At 48.1% G+C, this 1,499-nt stretch overlaps 1 protein-coding gene across 1 annotated transcript in view; it reads right to left on the reverse strand.

Annotated features, from left to right (window-relative positions):
- reps2 (RALBP1 associated Eps domain containing 2) overlaps window positions 1-1,249 on the reverse strand; it is a gene marked incomplete at its 5' end in the record, with an annotated part of 82,836 nt that extends 81,587 nt beyond the window's left edge. The window contains 1 exon segment of the mRNA XM_080769644.1: window positions 1,037-1,249. Within this exon segment, the coding sequence (XP_080625770.1) occupies window positions 1,037-1,249 (213 nt within the window).
- Between the last annotated feature and the right edge of the window lie 250 nt (window positions 1,250-1,499).

Raw genomic sequence — 1,499 nt, forward strand, 5'->3', positions numbered from 1 at the left:
TACTAACTGTAAACTAACTAACTAACTGTAAACTAAAGCCAGCAGTGCATAGGGCAGGAGTGAGCGAGCAGACAACTGTGAACTAACTGTAAACTAACTGTAAACTAACTAACTAACTAACTAACTGTAAACTAAAGCCAGCAGTGCAGAGGGCAGGACATCAGACATCCTTTGGTTTCAGTGGAAAAAGGTAGTCGACAGTTGATATTAACCTGAGGGCCACATTAAGTGAAGGTGGGGGGCTGGGGGCCGCATGTGGCCCCCGGGGCCCCCAGTTGTCCATTATAGATACAGTAGAGGTGCATTTAGTATACATAATACATGTCTTACTGTAAGTTACTTCCTCAGTCATCCTCCTCTCATCAGACCTTATAGAATGATACATGTGCATTTTAATAACATAAAATGAAAGAAATATTGTCAACCGAGTGAACAGACCATTAGAGGTGAATTTGGTTTAGATGAATGAAATATCTTCAACAGACTCAAGGACTGCATTTGGTATTTAGATGAATGAAATATCTTCAACAGACTCAAGGACTGCATTTGGTATTTAGATGAATGAAATATCTTCAGCAGATAGAAGGTGCAACTGGAATTACATCATTTACATGAATGAAATATCTTCAACAGACAGACATAACGTAGCCTACCTTGCACAGACACACTGGCTGTAGGCTATATGGGGTGCAGGGTTCGGTTGGGTATAAAAAATAAATGAATAATGCTTGATCCCAGCCATGCACACAGAGCAATAAGGCGCGTTCGCTAAAGGCTTTACAGCGCCTCTCTCTCTCTCTCTCTCTCTCTCTCTCTCTCTCAGTAGGCTACACCGCACGACTGCAGTTTTCACCCCGTGTGTGTGTGTGAGTGTGAGTGTGAGTGTGAGTGTGAGTGTGAGTGTGTGTGTGTGTGTGTGTGTGTGTGTGTGTGTTTACTACAGCTCATGCGATGTGTATATAGTGTGTAGGCACTGACTGGACTGTGCACATGTAGTATTATAATTATCCTACTAATACAGCACTACTGTACTCACTTGATGCAAGGCTTCGGGCGGCAGCTGGCTCGTCTTGAACAGCTCCGCCACCTTACCGGCCGACAGCTTCCCTGAGCCGCCGCCGCCGGTGCTGCTGTCAGCCGGCTGCTGCTGCTGGCAGAGCAGATGAAGACCGGAGTAGTATCCGTGTTCATGTTCGTTCAGGGAGATGAAGCAGCTCCCGCAGGAGGACAGCCCTCCCTCCTGCTCCATTCCTCCGTCCACCGGACCGGTGTGTGGTCTCGGACGGGCTCTATAGCGGTAAACGGTAACAACGAACAGCCTAACAGGCAGGCAGTGGCAGCCCCGTCACAACAACAACAGCATAGTTGTTCCGTCTCTCTTGGTTAACGTGCAGCCCGGCGGTGGGGCGAGGCATTCGGCGACAGGATGGACTCAATCAGCCCCCAAGACAGCTGCCTTGCGACGGCTGTGTGTGTGTGTGTGTGTGTGTGTGTGTGTT

Source organism: Protomyctophum bolini, assembly GCF_963924005.1.
Source record: "Protomyctophum bolini genome assembly, chromosome: 8".
NCBI lineage: Eukaryota > Metazoa > Chordata > Actinopteri > Myctophiformes > Myctophidae > Protomyctophum > Protomyctophum bolini.